The sequence below is a fragment of the Leptosomus discolor genome, chromosome 20, assembly GCF_034619465.1.
Source record: "Leptosomus discolor isolate bLepDis1 chromosome 20, bLepDis1.hap2, whole genome shotgun sequence".
NCBI lineage: Eukaryota > Metazoa > Chordata > Aves > Leptosomiformes > Leptosomidae > Leptosomus > Leptosomus discolor.
The window spans coordinates 5,985,458-6,001,141 of record NC_141410.1 but is presented as its reverse complement, the minus strand read 5'-3'; the positions used below and the strand labels follow the sequence as shown (position 1 = coordinate 6,001,141).

Below are 15,684 nucleotides of genomic sequence, written 5' to 3'. Positions count from 1 at the left end.
AGCGGCTGGGGAAGGCCACAGAACCCTGGCCAGGACAGTGATACACCCCACACTGTCCCTCGAGCTGGGGCTGTGACCCTGAGAGCAAGAAAGCTGATGGTCTTACCGCACGGATGACATCACAGCTGCTGGAAACTAAAATTTTGGGGTTGTACGGTCAAGTTTCTTTTATACAAGTGACAGACATCATTCAGTCTTGGTAATTTTGCCTCCAGCTGCTATCAAAAGGGAAATATAGCCAACCACCTGAACTGATGCAGAAAAAGACAAGTGAAATCCATGGCAAGAGGAAACATAAAAAAAAATAAAAATCTTAATTTGCTTTCCTGGCTCTTCCTAAGAATGGAACAAACAAGAACACAGTCAAAATGTTTACATTTTGGTGTAATTTATTGGCACAAAAATATTCAAATACAACATGGCATCTAAACATGGCTACTCTGTTGTATTTTGTGCATTGTTTTTAATATGTTTAATTCATAAATCATAACTTTATCTTCACCCTCATGTTTAATAACGAATATTTTCTGTTTCAAGTTATGACCAGTTCTCCCCATGTCTGCCTCCTGTGCCAAGCACTACCTTTCCCTGGTTTTTTCCCAATACTGATTTTTAATCCAGACACTGCAGGAAGCTCCCAAGTGGTATTTCATTTGTACCCTGCATCCAGTTTGCCACCGATCAATCCGCACGGAGGCGCCTGACTTTGCTCAGCTCAAGGTCTTCAATTCTTGGACTTGCTCTGACAATCCTGATCTAGTCTGAAGCACGACTCCTGCACTAGTGTAATGGGCGGATATACAGTTTCCAATTTTGGGGCAAGAATCGAGTTTGAAAGCAAGGTAACAGGATGAAACAATGGTAAAATTCTGCATCTCATTCTTTCCAGTTATCCAGCTCACTCCCAAACCTAAATGAAGCCTCCTGCACAAGCACGTTGAACTCACTGCAACCACACCAACAGGACTGACCAGGGCAATAATGAATCTGAAAATGACTTAGTTACATTACAAAGTAAGTCAAAACCCGTATATACTTATTTTCAGTGGATCACCAGTTCCCCAAAGACCAAGTGGAACCATAGACATCTGTGGTACAATCAGTCTTCACTGTCCTGGAAACCCAAATCAAGTGTTGTGTTTCAGACAGCTTGTGTTTCTCCAACAGCAGCTATACATTGGCTTAAACCAACTTTTAATATACAATAACTCTTTTCATTTACATTTGAAAATATTTGACAAAGGCTGTATTTCAGTCCAACGTTCAGTTTGTGTTTGTAGAAGAGCAAGTTTGGAGTGCAAAAGCCTCCAGAATAAAATGCTGTGGATACTTTGGAATTCTTCTGTTACCAGAAAGGACACCTAAAGAAAACAAAGATACTGTCGTAATGCTGACTTGCATATAGTTTCACAAAGGCAACACTGAGAAGGACTGAGATTCCATACTAACTAGGCACCATTTTAAGTATACGAAAAGTTGACAGGTGATGCCCACGCTTCTTTCCAGGTAACTAATGTTCAAAAATGCTAAAAGATCTATTTCCTTAAGCATAGTCCAAAGTTAGCTAACTCTCAAAATGACAGTAAATCATCTTGGTTTACTTTAGAACACGTGGTTCCTCACTGTAACTGAAATCAGTGACAACCACATGTTGCATTTCAAACACTTCAAATGTGGAGGCTGATTGTGGTTTAAATATTCTAAAATCTCTGTCACTATTTGTAACAACAACTTTCTTACAGAGGACTGGCTATGGGATCACTGTCATAGGCTCTCAAAATTTACCAGAGCAGATGCAACATGTGGTAAGGCTCCTACATATAACTAACTACACAAGTGACATTTTCCTTAGCTGTTCTCTGCTCAGATTATTCAGAGAAGAATTTTGCAAGGTTAGCTGAATGAGAAACTCACCATCCAATGTAGCACTGGCACAGATTCTCATGAGAAGTAGCTTGCTTAATGAGCAGTTCTACTTGTGTCGGTACATCAAGAGTTTCGTCATGAGAGAAGTCTCGACCTTTGAAATGAAAGGATGAGAAAAACCGTAAATGGAAGTCACAAATCATATAACCTAACTCGCTTCTGGGTGGCAGCTTAAGGGCTGATAGGACTTTTAACTACCCTTCCCTTACAGTACATAAAATACAAGATTTTCCAAACATTGAGAACTTCTAAAGACCCAGAACCCTGCTTTCCCCATTATTGTGTTTTCTTCCTTTTATCTTCTCCCAATAATGGATAACTAACAATAAGTAACTTTCCAGTAGTTGGAATCCTGGTCCTAATCCCTTCAAGTACGTTATTTGGCAGGTGGGGGGATCATTTCTTACAAACTTCAAGAGTATAAAATTTCACAACTAAATGCTGCGAACTATAAAGCCAGGACAGTAGAAATTCAGCTTCCACTAAACAAGCTAAGACATGCAAAATATGAAGCCTGTTTAGTTACAATCACCTCTGTACTCTTCAAATCAGGCTCCTTTGTATCTAAATGCAGGCACCAGTACTTAAGTGTCAGACAAAGCAGGAAAACGGCCTCATCCACTTAATCAGAGTATGTTACAGTCAAGGACTAACACACAGTACAAACACTGAAAGTAGTGCTGATCCATCCCATCAGATTGTATCTTTACCTTATAGAAACATAAAAACGTGCTCACCAGTAAGCTTATCTCGAACCCTGTTGATGATCTGAATTGCCTTCTTATTTAGAGCTTCTGGCTTCACTAGACCATCTCCTACTAAAAGACAGAAGTGGGAAAGAGAATTAGGACTTCATCTGAACAATAAACACCTTTGTATGGTGTTACATCTGCCCTTCCCAAATACCGCAAATACCATTTTGAGACCAAAGAAACCCAGATACCTGTACATTTTCTGCCTTCTTTTCTGGAGTTGAGAACACAGGTAATTATATTCCTCATTTATGCTGACAAGGAACTGTATCTGTCCCGTCTCATTTAATTGTATCTGGATCATGATGAAATTTTCTGATCCAAGAACAATTTCTGCATCAGTATAGAAACAACCATGACACTTACTGAAAGAATGGATGGATTCAGGCACTGTGGTCCCAGTTTTCTTGTGGGCTGTCTCACCCAATTCCACACTGTCCAACATTTCTATTGAAAAAAACGTGAAAACATAAAAGCATAAATGTGAAGCTGAAAAGCAGATAAAATAATATTCTTCTGGAAACGTTAACGAAACTGTTAACCAGCTCATCTGAAAAGCATATTTGACTGTGACCAAATGTACCACACATCTCTGTCGCTAATGGAAGCATATCACAGGAGCAAACATCATTTTTCCTCTAACATACTAAAAGGCCTGATCCAACTTTTAGGAACATTTTGTATATAAGTGTAATTGAAAGACATTTTGAAATGACGTACAATTAACCTAAAACTACAATGAAATAAGTATGTTTATTTGCAGAGCTCTCCTGAAGCACTGTCCCCATTCTGCAGTCCAGTAGCAAACAACTGCTAAGTTTCAAGGCAAAGCTCTCAATATTCAGTCAGATGACTGCTTGCCAGGTTTCACACACTAATATTCGGTGGCTAAGTAAGCAACTACCACGTATCAGTGACAGCTTGGATTACATCCGTTCGTACGTGCTCCCGAAGAGTGTTAATGTAACTGTAAAGGAGCATTCACTTCTTGAGCCAAAGTACGGAACTCACCACTTCCAGACCTAAAGCTAACGATAATAAGCTGCTTATTTGTCTGCTTTTGAGAAGAGGACTGAAAATATTTACCCAGTCTTGTGCACTGCTAAAAAAAACCACGCTCCAAACATTCGTGACATACACCATCATTTCCACTCACCTACTGACTGACTAGCTGAGTAGGAGTCTGTTCGTGTTCGTGAGCGCTTATTGCCCTTTGTGTTTGCTGCAAGAAAATAAGGAGTTGAAAATAGGAACCGAAGTTTCAGTGTTTCATAGCAAGTTTGTCCACAAACAATAGAGATTTGACTGCCTTTCTCCTTCTCTAGATTTTGTCACCTGAAAAGAGTTTTCCACCTCCTGACAACAACTAATACAAAATCAACCCAAACAATTTTGCTTGTAGCTTCGTTCTGTGTCTGTGCTTAAGGGCAAAAGGGTTTTCATCACTGTGGTAATTTCACATTACAATCCCTAAAACCATGTGCGCAAAGAAGGAGCATATGCAAACCAACAATTTTAGATTGTCTTCAGACAGACATTGGATTTCAGGCTTCTGGATTTCTTGTATGAAATCAGACTGATTCCTCTCTTGCTGTCACTGTTACCAGAATCACTTACTGTCCATCAGCCGCCAGTTCAGTAACGGATCATACACAAAGGCTTCAAGCACAGCCATGACGCTGTCCTTATGCTCGCGCAGGACTTCCATCACCGTGTGACAGGTGATTCTGTAATTGCCATCGAGGCCCGTCACCTTCAAAAGAGAAAGAAGCGAATCCACCACGCCGCTCCCGTTCACTATGCAACTCCAACCCTAACGCTCAGGGAGCGGGAAGTGGCTTGTGCTTTGGACCAGAATTCACTGTCCTTTGGTCATTAAGAGAACAAGACAGCTGGTCATTACAAACTAAGAAGCTCTCTTCTGCCATTAAGGTGATCTTTCTGAAATACCATGCCATTGGCTGTATCTGGGTGATGCAAACAGCTACTTGAAACGAGGAAACTAAGTAAGGCCTAAGAAATTGTGAGAAATTTCAGGGGTTTTTGCATCAATGAAAAAGTTGCTTTCAGCTGTAATGTATTGTAGAGATCGCAGGAGATACTTTAACTTACAGAAAATGCAGCTGAAATATTAACACCTTTGGTTCTTACAGGAGTGGAGAGGTTCAGCCACAAGAGAAAATACAGGAAAACTGGAGAATCTGGTGCCATTTTCCCTAGGAACAATGCCCTTCACAATAAAAAGGGGATGCTTACCTCCATAGCATTTGTCAGCATCCTCGTTAACCTAAATGGAATCTTCTCAGGGAACTTTTCTCTTGTCATCGCAACCTAAACACAAGACAATGGAGAACTACTAAATTAATAGCTAACTTATTATTTCAGAGTTAATAAGCATTGGGTTGTTTTGCTACAGCCTTCGAGGTTGTTATTACAAAGAGAAAATAAAGTCCCAGCTTTAGGTTCCTCAGTTTCCACAAATTTTGGGGGAAAAACTAGATAATTAGCTTGATAACACAGAGGGAAAACTCAAGTGTGTGTCCAGTTGCTAGTGCCAAGTAACACAGATTGCCTATCAGCAGCTTAAATTGCTCCAAGAAATTTTATGGAAAAGTGATGTTAGCACGTCTTTGCTTGTTCTAGTGGTTAGCTAATCCCCAAGACATGCCTCTGAGGTAAAATACCTATTATTTTCATCTTGCCTGTAGGTAAAGGAAGCCCAAAAGAGAGCTAAAGGGCTTGCCCAGGATCACACTCCAAGGTCATTTTGTCCTGACTCATAGATTCATTTCTGTTCCACCAGAAAATGTGAAATATTACAGAAAATTTAATGTTCAAATACAAAGATTTACCTCAAAACAGTCCCCAAAGTCAATATGCAGGATCTTTCCACTCAGTCTGTCTAACATCAGATTGGAGGGGTGTCTTTGATGAAGGAGTAGGAGAAAAAACAGAGTGACAGACCATTATAAAAATCCAAAGTAAATCTCAGCAGCTCCAGTCTGAAATGATATTTATCTTCATGAACAAGAACAGCCAGTGACAGCTTGCTTGTCTGAGATCTTCAGTCTCAGGATGAACAGAATAGCCTCCTGACAGTGCATCTATCACATTATTTTTGTAATTACCTCTCAGCAGTTACAGATCTTCTCACCTTGGAAGATAAACAACCTATTGGACCAAAGCCATCAGTACATTTCTTGGATACGGACATTTATTTTTCAGTTAGGAGAAATTCTTCTACTTGTTTTATGCTTTTTCATTTTTTTCAGTACAGAAAATTGTAATGAATTATGCTCCAGGTGAAGTAATGCAAATCGGATTGCCACCAGAAGAGAAGAGAATCAAACCAGACTAGGAAAACCATGGCACTGATATTCATGCTGACTTGTTCCAGTTTTGCTTTAATTCAGTTTTCAAAGGTTTATAATTTCACTATAAACACCTTTAAGTTCAGGAATAACAGCTTTTGTTACGAAAACATTTGAGGGTTTAGCTGTTTTTTGCATTACAGACTTTAAATCTAAAATACATTGTCTTCAAAAGTATTTTGGAAATTATGATGTCCCCTTTTGAGAGTAAGCCATATACTAAACAAAACATTTGTTCATTTTACTTTTTTAAATTTCATTATTTGCCCAATCCATTTGGATTGTACATACTTCACTCCAGAACATGTCTGCATTGCAGATCAGAAAAAGCACCGCGTTAAGTAATAGCTAAACCAACATTAACTTTCATTTGTTTTAAGTCTAGTGCAGTCTGTGGGGAGTATTTATGGGGACTTCACGTGTGTCTCTCCAACAACTGCTGTGAGCATATATAGCTATAGAGGTTCCTGCTTCACAGAATAAATATCCACCAGGCAAAAAAAGCATGCAAAGTAAGTAGTGTCACTGAACCCCTTTGGAGGGAGAATCAGAAGACCTCTGCCACTAAATACTTCCTGGATTTCTTTTTGCTACTTCAGAGAACAAACACTGATGCTTGATCATGGTGCTTCTTTCCTCCCCAAAAAGCTGGATGTACGTGTACAGCCCTAACAAACTTTGCAAAAGAACTGCCATCTCATATGCATGAAGCACACATGAGCACACAGATTGGTGGCAAAAGTCAACAACATTTCTGTTTTATAAAATGGACGCAGAAAGACTTCCCATTCTGTGAGTGAAAGGACAAAATTAGAACTGATGGTCCTTGATGTAATCCTGTGTGTATTCCTCTCAAAATGGAAGAAACTCTTATTTGTACTCAAGATAGACAAACCCTACACCTGACGACCGCAGTGCTGAAAATAATGGCAGCACAATTAGGTCCTGAAAGATGGTATCATTACAACTCAGCAATAACCACAATGAAAGATGTTATGATAAGAACAGATCCAAGGAATTAATTGATAGGCTGACACAGTCTGTGCTTTTATTTAAAAGAAACCTTTAATTTCACTTACCTGTCCCCAAGGCCCAAAATGTACCCAACCATTGACATCACAGCTAGTGAACGAGTGTAGTTTGTTCTTCTGTCAAACCACACCTACGAGTGGAGACAAAGCGGAAAAAGTCAGGCAGGCACGTTGCATGTTTCAGCTTATGTTTTAATTTATACATTAACCACTTGCATCTTGCACAAAGCAAAACTGTGATATGCTTAGGTTCAATACACTCCGTAGCCTGAGGCGTTTCAGACATGCTGTGGCCTTGATTTAGATGTCTAAGCCATTAAGAGAATATATTCTGAGGCTCCTGCTTTTCTCTCCCCCTGCAAGTATACGGAGCTCCAGTCTCCAGTCTTGGGCTTCGGACGGCATTCTGGCAGCCATCGTGATCTGAGCCTTGTAAGACCCCTTGTGAGCGGACGCCCATGTGTGGATACATGTTCTGCAGTGATTTATCTGGAGTTTATGATGAATAAACACCACTCATTCTGCAAAGCAGGTTAATTCCACATTTGCTGGATGCCGAACACAAGCCATTACATGTGCTGAACTCACCTCTGAGCTTGGACTTTTCAACCACAGTAGTTTGGCAAGGTCATCACCAGCTGTGTTATTGACAGCATGTTCAAATACTTCTACTTTCTGCATCAGAGTCAGGTGGTCATAATCTGGAGCCATCTATAATTGAAAAGTGACACTCAGCAACTTAAAGAAACCACCTCCAGTAATCCCTAGTTGTACTATGAGAAAAATCAGTAATCATAAGCAATTTCACATCAAATTTATATTGAAATTATTTGTAGACTGACCAGTATGTTCCCAAACACAGTGACTTGAGCACCCAACAGCAAAGAATTCATTGTAAACGAGATAGTAAATGATTTACCACCCACACAAAGTGCTCCATAGCCATATTTAATTAAAACACTGCAAAGGTAATTATGTTTCAAAAACCATTATCCAAATAAGTCTTCTGGGTTGGCACATGCCTTCCTTTTTGGCAGGCAATTCCAGCTTTTCTAGTCATGTTCAGTTTCTCCAGTCTGTCTAATTTTGGCCCTGTTGCTTAGACACATTTGTAAATGCCAGCAGCATGGCACCTTGTATAAGGCACATCATAGTCACACAAAATTCCAAATGCATTTTAGTCACCAGATGGTAACAACTTGCAGTCACTGCTAAAACAGGAAAGGAGAAACAAATAAATGTATGGCCAATTTTACCTCTTGGTAGCATTTTATAACTCATCTGATACTTTTGCATTTATTACTGGTACCAACGACAATCAGAAAACAGGCAAAGGAAGAACAAGCTGCACACCATTATTCTTCGTTAAGACAGTCGAGTCTTACAAGAATGTACCAAAAACTCTACCAGCTTTGCCCTTTACCCTCAGCATGATGCGATGTTCAATGTTGAGCAAGATCTTTTTCTTCTCTCTGTAGTCTCGGATGAGGGCATGCAGTGTGTCACAGTGGGGGACCCAACCAATCAAGCCTGAATTTGTAGACAGTGGAATAACAGCATATCTCTGGATGCTACAGGGGAAAAAAAGAAGGAGAATCAGATCTCAAATTGGCGTATGTTGTGAATCGTCACATTTCAAGACGCTTAAAACAACTACTACTAAATCGGATTCTGATCCAAATTCTCTTCAGTAGTTGCCCTGCTCTTCTTTTCAAACAGACCTGAAACATCCATATGGACAGATTGCTGCCAGATAATCTACAGACGTTCTCAAAGCTTACGTGGTTTTCACTGAAAGACTGCTTTCAGAAGGGACATGTCACGTCACCCACCATGATCTATTATTTGCACATGATTGAAAGACTTTGTAGAGAATTGCAGGCAGTTACTATTTACTAAGCTATTTAGTGACTGTAATAAAAAACCCTTGACAAAAACCCCTGTTCTCAGGCTCCTAAGGTAGCAGTCAAGCTATCTTGAAATTTGGGTTGCCTGAAAGACCAGAACTATTTATGAGATGGGACTTCAATTAAATAAAACAAACAATCTCCTCAGGATATATTTCCTCCAAGTTTGAATTCTATGGATGTTTTTATTCTTTCTCTCTCTCTCTCTCTTTTTAAAAATTAACTTAGTACCAAGATTCACCATTTCCTCACAAACCATCTCATTGTGCCAAGGGTTACTTGGAAACTGCGCCTATGTAGGGAGTCACTTGTGTGTAAGCACATTCAGTGATTATCCACAACACGTACCTGAGGTTTTTACGAAGAGAAGTTGGATCATTTGCTAGTAGAGTATTGACCAACCCAAAAAGCTGCATCACTCTCTCATCTTGGCGAAGGTCTTCATGACCTTTCAGAAGGAATACAAACTCATGCCCATTGCTTCCTGCAAGAGAATTAATACACAAAAGTTTGCTCTTGCTGAACAAACAGACAAGAGTAAATACATGTGCCCCCAAGAACTGGAGAGTGTGGCAGTCAGACTGACCAGACCACTAAGTACCACCTCACTTGAAAGGAAATGTTGGAGAGGCTTTCCTGGTAAATACACAGTTTGACCTAAAAGCAACCACTGTTTAAATACTAGAACAGCCGAGTGAAAACCGCGCTCTCTTACCCATTAATGTCAACTTCCTGGGCCGCTGCTTGGAGGTGATGACCTGCAGTGAGGGTGCAATGGACTGAATGCGTATGATGGGCTGGTTGGGATCATATGTTCCTGGCACTGCCAATTCCAGGTCCCGGCACATTAAGAGTTTTGGTGACACATACTGTAGTTCCAAAGAAGTGAGCTACCAAAAAGAAAAAAAAATACAACCCCCCCGAATTTCAGTTAAATCTCACAGAAACATCTGAAGAGTTTACGTTGTTGAGGGACCTAAACCAGTTCAGTCAGCCGTCAATACTTCAGATGCTTGCAGGAAGTGCAGCAAACTTGCAGCAAATCATATGCAGGTATTTCCAGAACACTGAATTTGAACGTTTTGAATAACCAGAAAACATGAAACAAAGATCAGTCTTGACAACTTGCACTCTAAGACCCACAACAGAACTGTACCTCTCCCCCCACCTGAGGCAGCTGCTTTGATATACGCCGGAACACATGGTAATAGAGATCCCAAGCCTGAGTTAGGTCTTTGACATTTCCCGATTTCATGTACTTCCTGCACCATTCCTGAGCTTCCATCAGATCTCTGCCATAGGCCTAGGGAGGAAGTGAAAGACAACAGAAGAAAAACATTTCTACAGACTATAGCGGAACAGGTGGAGACTACTTAGTACCTACAAAGAGCATCACAGTCTGTCTTCAAATGCCATTACAAGTACTTGATCTCACATTTTTATAGCCTATCAAAATTAAAGATCCAGAAATTCCTGGATCCAAGACACACACCGAGTTTATTAGGCAACGTTGCTCACAAATAGACTTCATGATAGGAGGCAACAGAATGAACAGAATCACCCTTTAACAGTAGGCTCACAAGCTCAGATTAATTCCTTTTCCTGGCTTGACAGAGGTGATGTCTACTATCTGTGCTAGTGGTTACCATGAAGCAAAGCAGACTGGAGTGAGAAGAATTAACTGCAGAGCACTCTTATGTTTTCTAGACCCTATCACACCCAGCTGATCTAAGACTCCAGGGCAACCTGTACTACCATGGCTCCTGTAGTACTGTAGTCACCAAAAGCGATAGAGATCTGAAGATAAATGTCAATAATGAAGTCTGAAGTCTGCAACTAACGTAGTGAGTCCCAAGAGATCTACTCTTTGTGTCAGGTTGCAAAGCTCCTTGTAACACATCTGGGCAGGTGGCTGTCCTGCCTGGTTTTGAGGGCGTGCAGGAGGCTCTGCTCTTGGCCGTTCGCTGATACCTGATTGAAGGATGTCTCTTTCAAAGTCTGAGGCCCACGCTCCATCATTGCATGAAGTGGTTCCAGCACCTCAAACATTCCCTTCACGTTCCTTTCTCCGAAGTATAGACGAGAAGCTTCTTCCAGCCCTTCATGCCACATCTCATGCCATAGGATGGCTACACGGATTAGCTCTTCACTCACCTATTTTAGGACAGGAAAAAAGATTAAATGCCTAAAGAAAAACCCTGTGACTGTACACTGACTAACAAACGCAAAACTACTTTCTTCTCTAATGATTATGAAATATTTGTTGCTGGCAGCTAGAGGGAGCCACAAGAGCTCCCACAATGCTGCCGCACTTTTCTGCAAGAAGCTGATCAGGCCTTTCCCACCGTATTTGTTGCCTTTGAAATTTTCTATGTATTTGTATAGCTTGGCCTGAAAGCATTACTTTTCAATTATTCATAAAAATCTTTAGTAAATGAATTAAATTACCCTTTCTACGCTATGCTGAGTAAATTTTGTTTCCACTTTTCATTAAGCAAAAACACCTCTTTACAGAGCAATGATTCCTCATTTATTCTCTAAATTTATTCATAAGGAGACAGTGTTTGAAGAACTCAAAGTGTCTGAACGTTATGGTCCTTTTTAAAAATTAAAGCATTCTCTTGAAATTATACTAATACTGTAACTTCTACCAATTGCAAAAAAAAACCCAAACTAATTGTACTTGAACAAAATTAACAATGAATGGTAATTTTGTGTTGTTATATCTGTGGTACATCCATTCCTGAAACACAATACACTTCATGGTACACTAAGTACTCACCATCATTGCCTGCTGCACCAGAGTGTTACTGTGCTCACACATGTTTTTCAAGATCTTGTTCGCAGCGTTGTGGCGAGCAGTGGTTGTAGATTTAGAGGCCACAGTCAAAGGATAGATCAAAGCCTACCAGGGACATCAACCAATAATATTTTAGAACCACATAGAAGAGCTACATAAATGGAAAGCTTAGCAAAGCATTAATAAATAGCAGACAAGAGAAAGCAACTTGCTTTTGAAAAAGGTGATAGGAATTTGCCATTTAAAGTCTTCCAATCTGAAAAGCTTACAAGACTTTAATTCACTGAGTAGCAGAATGACTTTGAATGCCTGTATGAAACTGGAAGAACAAAAAACTGGTTCTAGCATTTTGTCATTTTCCACACCCTAGGAAGAAATTCAGACAAAATATTGTGAGGGAGCCTCTTAATAGTCACTTTATGAGATTTAAGAAGGTGATTTGCACTACTCAGTATTCTATTAGACAGAGAGAACTTCCCCCGCTGCATGGCTCATGCCCCTCTTTCCATTTTTATGTGAACAATGCTGAGGTGAAAGAAGCAGCAGCAGAAATAGCCCCGTCCTCACTGGCTGTGACTTCCAGTGCAGGCATCCAGACCAGGTGAAATGGAACGTAGGAAATGCCCATCAGTATAGGAAAGGCTATCTCAGCCTACAGAAATTCCTCCTCTAGGCCAAAGCGTACCTGGGGATGGTACCGTCCGATATCGGTGAGGAGCTGATGAATGAGACGTCCTACTAACGGTCGAGGGGTGTCAATTCTTGCGATGAGCTGAGGGATAACCTAGTAGTAAGAATAAGTAAAATAAACATCCCTGTCATCACACGTGTTTAGTCACAAGCTGTTCTGCCTTCTGCTACAGACCTCAGCCTCTAAAGGAGACAGAGAGGCCCACCACTCGTTTTTGAGATGGTCAGAGGATAACACAAAGTTCCAAACAGGATCAGAAAAGCAGAACAGCTCAGTGAGATCACACCTGTTCCGTGCAAAACTGTTACTCTTTCCGTAAGAGGATCCTGTAAGATGTGTCTTAAAGAGTAATGCTTAAATAAGAAATAAAGCCTTTTTTATTTATTTACAGGAGTCATTCTACAAGGCAATCCTGAAATAGACTATCTGAATTACATCAGAGCAGCACAGTGGTGTTTTGTCCTTGATCACCACTGAACGCATGTCAGCTTCAATTTCAAAATTTTCATTCTTTCTCATTCATATGCATTAATTTGCATATAAATACAGAAATGCATGCAAGAACGTTTCTCATGTCTCTGTTCAAGATGCTTGTTAAATCAGTTACAAATTGTACTGCACACTGCTCTCACCACTCACCCTCAGAGGATTGCTTAGTGGAGGATCATCATGGATATGCAACAAAACCCCCACGCTCCCCCCAGAACTGAGATTTGCCTCGGCCCTTTGTGTTCCTTACCTGCAGCCAAGTGTCTATCTGGATTGCCTTGACTCCTTCTACCAAAGCCTCATTCACATCAGGCCAGTGACCATAGTCAAACCACAGAGTAAGGACTCTGAAAGAGAGAAATACATTTCTTAGGAATGAAACATAAAAGCCCCACTCCAGTAAAATACCTTCAGACCCATTTACAACTGACTCTTCTTCCCCAAACCTAGAGATACAGGATAAGGGCTAACCCACCTAAACAAATTAGTTGGACTGAAGCATTCACTTGGTTTAACCGTAACGAAAAAGAGCAGAAACAGGTTTTACCTAATCTTAAACAATGTGCCCTTATCAGTTGGATTTCATTTACTATGTGCTTTATCACGTACCTTAGAGTGTCTTGCAGATTGTTTCCTCGAGACAGAGATATGGATCGGAAGAAACCCTGGACAGCAGGGACTGTGTACATCAAGAGAGTCTTGGATAAATCCTTTTGGAATGAAAATTGCTGCATTAGTTCTACACAAGCACATCAGTCCACGTGAATCCTAAACTTATCAAGGGGAAAGAGGGAGAAATATGTGGAAACACGGATCTAATCCACATTATAGTTCTGCTCATACTTCTCACAGGACATGTTGCTCCTGGAATTTATGTTTTGCTTGACTACACATAGGTCTTTCAGCCTGGCAGGGGACATACCGTGAAGTGTTTTTATACTTGTTTGTTGGCAAGACTACAGACAGCAAAGCAGCCTGAAAACTACAACCCTACTATAACTGGTAAGAGATTCTTCAGTCTTTCATGAAGGATTCAAGCAGCAGAACTTGTTAATGCACACTGTACCACCTATGACAGCCATCCATGCCTTTGCTTTAGTTCACAGCTAACTTACCATCATTTGCAGTAATGTAGTCTTCTTCCCTCAAGGCTGAGTTAACCTGAACTTCCTCACTTCTGGTGTAAGCTACAAGCACGCATGCACACATACACAGACAGACAGCTATAAGCACGCATGCACGCATACACAGACAGACAGCTATAAGCACGCATGCACGCATACACAGACAGACAGACAGCCAGCTTCCACAAGCCCGGTATGCACAGTAGCTTGTTCCCTGCCATAACATGTTCCTGCATCCAAGCAGTGAGTACCAATCTCTCAACATGACCAGGAAGAAGGTACCTCAGTGACCTTCTTCTGCACTGGAGACGGGATGGGACTGTTCTCTGTGCTCTCTGCATCACTCTCGCTGTTGCTGCCCTCAGTGTTAGCGCTGGTGATGCTGGCTCCACTGGCATGACGTAGTTTCTTCTTCTCATCTCTGGCCTGGTTTTGATGTTTGTAGTGAAGCACTGCTTCAAAGTTCATCACTGCCCAGGCGTGCCAGGCCTGCCAACAAGAAAGAAGGGAACATGAGTCCTTTCTGCAACCTGTACTTTCTGATTATTAGAGATAATAATCTGAAGTTTCTGAGTCTGCAGACAACAGTAGCAAGTAACACCCTGCAGACAACACAATGCTTTGCTTTCTCTAATTGCTTGTAGTTTTAACTGTCTTATTATCTTAAATAATGCCATGGTGAGTTCTTGGCCAGGAGCTCCCTGTTGGAAATTAAGGCAAAGGAACTCAGTAGCAAAAATTATATCCAACTCCATTCACGTACACCTTAATTTTTCAAAGCTTAAAATGAAGATTAACGTTTAGGACTAGGGGAGGTGCAACAGGAAGACATACAGGAGATGGCTGCCCCAGAGAAGATCTGGCACCAAATATTAACTGAAATTTCACAACTCTGAAATCAAAGGCTCTTTGAGGAATTGGCAACAAGGCTACTTTCCTAGTTCAAGTATACTGAGTGAGAACAAGTTAAATCTTTTTCCATTTAGGTTATCCTTTCTCCTTCACTGACAGGAGAGAAAGTCCCAAAAGCAAGAACAGAAACTGAACTGTGGCCTAGTTTTACCAGCCAGATAAAATTCTAAACAAGAATCTCATGGTTGCCTTGGTCTGCTTTCTCTGGGATTTTTTTTTTTAATCCTACTTGCAGTAACAAGACAGATAGTTATAAGAGATCTTCCTAGTGAACACCTTCCTTTCCTGGAGTATGGGATGTGACCAAATTTACTGATCTGTCTGTAATGGTGCCTGGAACCTTTTCCTTACTGACCTTGTACCAGTTGCGATCATGCTCTGTTGCAGCACTGTAGTATTGCAAGACTTTGGGGATGGTACTCTCATTGATGCCTTGCAGGTTCAGCTGCCACTCACCCAGTTTCAGGAAACACCTGGATAAGCAAAGGGATTATTGACTCAGAACTAGAATGAAAACGAAGCCTGCTGGATTAAGAAACAGACTTCTTATCTGAAGTCTGAAAGACATTTCATGGGGTAAACCCACTCAGTAAGTCTCTTTGCAGACACATAAGTTTCAAAACACCTATATCCTGCTTGCAAGTGTGGAACTAACTAGTTAATAGTTTAATTTTTAGTGTG

General features: G+C 40.7%; 1 protein-coding gene across 1 annotated transcript in view; it reads right to left on the bottom strand.

The window, feature by feature from the left end:
• Window positions 1–371: 371 nt before the first annotated feature.
• MTOR (mechanistic target of rapamycin kinase) overlaps window positions 372–15,684 on the bottom strand; it is a 67,699-nt gene continuing 52,386 nt past the window's right edge. Inside the window, exons 38-58 of the mRNA XM_086476208.1 lie at window positions 15,359–15,476; window positions 14,374–14,580; window positions 13,577–13,677; window positions 13,218–13,314; window positions 12,473–12,571; window positions 11,770–11,892; window positions 10,959–11,141; window positions 10,156–10,290; window positions 9,703–9,877; window positions 9,336–9,471; window positions 8,504–8,651; window positions 7,669–7,791; window positions 7,129–7,211; window positions 5,531–5,603; window positions 4,935–5,009; window positions 4,296–4,431; window positions 3,835–3,900; window positions 3,045–3,125; window positions 2,664–2,744; window positions 1,915–2,020; window positions 372–1,361 (exon numbers count right to left, since the gene is read on the bottom strand). Coding sequence (XP_086332334.1) covers window positions 1,346–1,361; window positions 1,915–2,020; window positions 2,664–2,744; window positions 3,045–3,125; window positions 3,835–3,900; window positions 4,296–4,431; window positions 4,935–5,009; window positions 5,531–5,603; window positions 7,129–7,211; window positions 7,669–7,791; window positions 8,504–8,651; window positions 9,336–9,471; window positions 9,703–9,877; window positions 10,156–10,290; window positions 10,959–11,141; window positions 11,770–11,892; window positions 12,473–12,571; window positions 13,218–13,314; window positions 13,577–13,677; window positions 14,374–14,580; window positions 15,359–15,476 — 2,362 coding nt within the window. The 3' untranslated portion in view covers window positions 372–1,345. The remainder of the gene's footprint in view (window positions 1,362–1,914; window positions 2,021–2,663; window positions 2,745–3,044; window positions 3,126–3,834; window positions 3,901–4,295; window positions 4,432–4,934; window positions 5,010–5,530; window positions 5,604–7,128; window positions 7,212–7,668; window positions 7,792–8,503; window positions 8,652–9,335; window positions 9,472–9,702; window positions 9,878–10,155; window positions 10,291–10,958; window positions 11,142–11,769; window positions 11,893–12,472; window positions 12,572–13,217; window positions 13,315–13,576; window positions 13,678–14,373; window positions 14,581–15,358; window positions 15,477–15,684) is intronic.